This window comes from Protobothrops mucrosquamatus, unplaced genomic scaffold, assembly GCF_001527695.2.
Source record: "Protobothrops mucrosquamatus isolate PMUCROS unplaced genomic scaffold, P.Mucros_1.0 scaffold32745, whole genome shotgun sequence".
In the NCBI taxonomy this organism is placed as follows: domain Eukaryota; kingdom Metazoa; phylum Chordata; class Lepidosauria; order Squamata; family Viperidae; genus Protobothrops; species Protobothrops mucrosquamatus.
In genome coordinates, this window is record NW_015418483.1 from 1 (window position 1) to 1,529 (window position 1,529).

The 1,529-nt window shown below is 43.6% G+C and overlaps 1 protein-coding gene across 1 annotated transcript; it reads right to left on the minus strand.

Moving 5' to 3' along the window:
* Positions 1–38: 38 nt before the first annotated feature.
* LOC114923865 (zinc finger protein 436-like) lies at positions 39–1,442 on the minus strand (the record flags this gene model as incomplete). The annotated part of the gene is made up of 3 exons (XM_029287191.1): positions 39–92; positions 842–1,043; positions 1,323–1,442. Coding segments are annotated over 3 exons (376 nt in total), but the record flags the coding sequence as incomplete, so codon positions are not given.
* Between the last annotated feature and the right edge of the window lie 87 nt (positions 1,443–1,529).

Sequence of the window (1,529 nt, forward strand, 5' to 3'; positions counted from 1 at the left end):
ATTGTTTTTCTCCCGAGTGGATTGATGCGGACAAAGACTTCTCTTCCCACAGAAACCCTTTCCACGCTCCAGGCATTTATATGGTTTCTCTCCTGAATGGAGACTTTGATGTCTGTAAAGGTTTCCCCTCCGACTACAGCTCCTTCCACACTCAGACATTTATATCCTTTTTCTCCTCTGTGAATGCTTTGATGTTTACGGAGACCTTGACTTTCAGTAAAGCTCTTTCCACAATGGAGGCATTTACAGGTAGTCCCCCAGGTACGAGAGTTCATTTAGCCAGTTTTCACAAAAACAAATTAATTAAATTAATTCAGGAAGGGTACTTACATTAGAAATTCAGAATTGCAATCAAAAAGGTCTGTCTAGGCATGTGACTTGGTTTCAGTGTCTACTGCAGTGGCGGCCATTTTTATCTCTCCGACTTTCCTTGGTTGTTCGGGGCTACGAGAAGCTGGCAGAGTTTGGGGGGTTTTTTTGTCCCTGGCCAAATGGCCAAACAAGTGCGGAGCCAGCTCCGGTTTTTGCTTTTGCTAGCTGAAGATGCTTGAGCTGTCTAGCAGCCGTTATTTTTTTAAAAAGGAAACTACAATGGTTCCATGCTAAATTGGCATTTATAACGTTTCTCTGCTTATGTGGATTCTTTGATGTCTATAAAGGTTTCCCCTCACACTGAAGCTCTTTCCACACTCCAGACATTTATGCAGTTTTTCTCCTAAGTGGATTCTTTGATGTGTATAAAGGTGTCCCCTCCGACTGAAGCTCTTTCCACACTCCAGGCATTTATATGGTTTTTCTCCTGAGTGGATCCTTTGATGTTTATAAAGGCTTCCCATTTCACTGAAGCTCTTTCCACACTCCAGAAATTTATGCACTTTTTCTCCTGAGTGGATTCTTTGATGTCTATAAAGGTGTCCCCTCCGACTGAAGCTCTTTCCACACTCCAGGCATTTAAAAGATTTCTCTCCTGAGTGGATCCTTTGATGTCTATAAAGGTGTCCCCTCCGACTGAAACTCCTTCCACACTCCAGACATTTATGCGGTTTCTCCCCTGAGTGGATCCTTTGATGTCTATAAAGGCTTCCCCTCTCACTGAAGCTCTTTCCACACTCCAGACATTTATGCGGTTTCTCCCCTGAGTGGATCTTTTGATGTGTATAAAGGTATCCCCTCCGATTGAAGCACTTTCCACAATCCAAGCATTTAAATGGTTTCTCTCCTGTGTGAATCCTTTGATGTTTATAAAGGCTTCCCCTCTCACTGAAGCTCTTTCCACACTCCAGACATTTAAATGGTTTCTCTCCTGAGTGGATCCTTTGATGTCTATAAAGGTGTTCCCTCCGATTGAAGCTCTTTCCACACTCCAGGCATTTATGCGGTTTCTCTCCTGAGTGGCTCCTTTGATGTGTATAAAGGTTTCCCCTCTCACTGAAGCTCTTTCCACACTCCAGACATTTATGCGGTTTCTCTCCTGAGTGGCTCCTTTGATGTGTATAAAGGTTTCCCCTCTGACTGAAGCTCTTTCCACA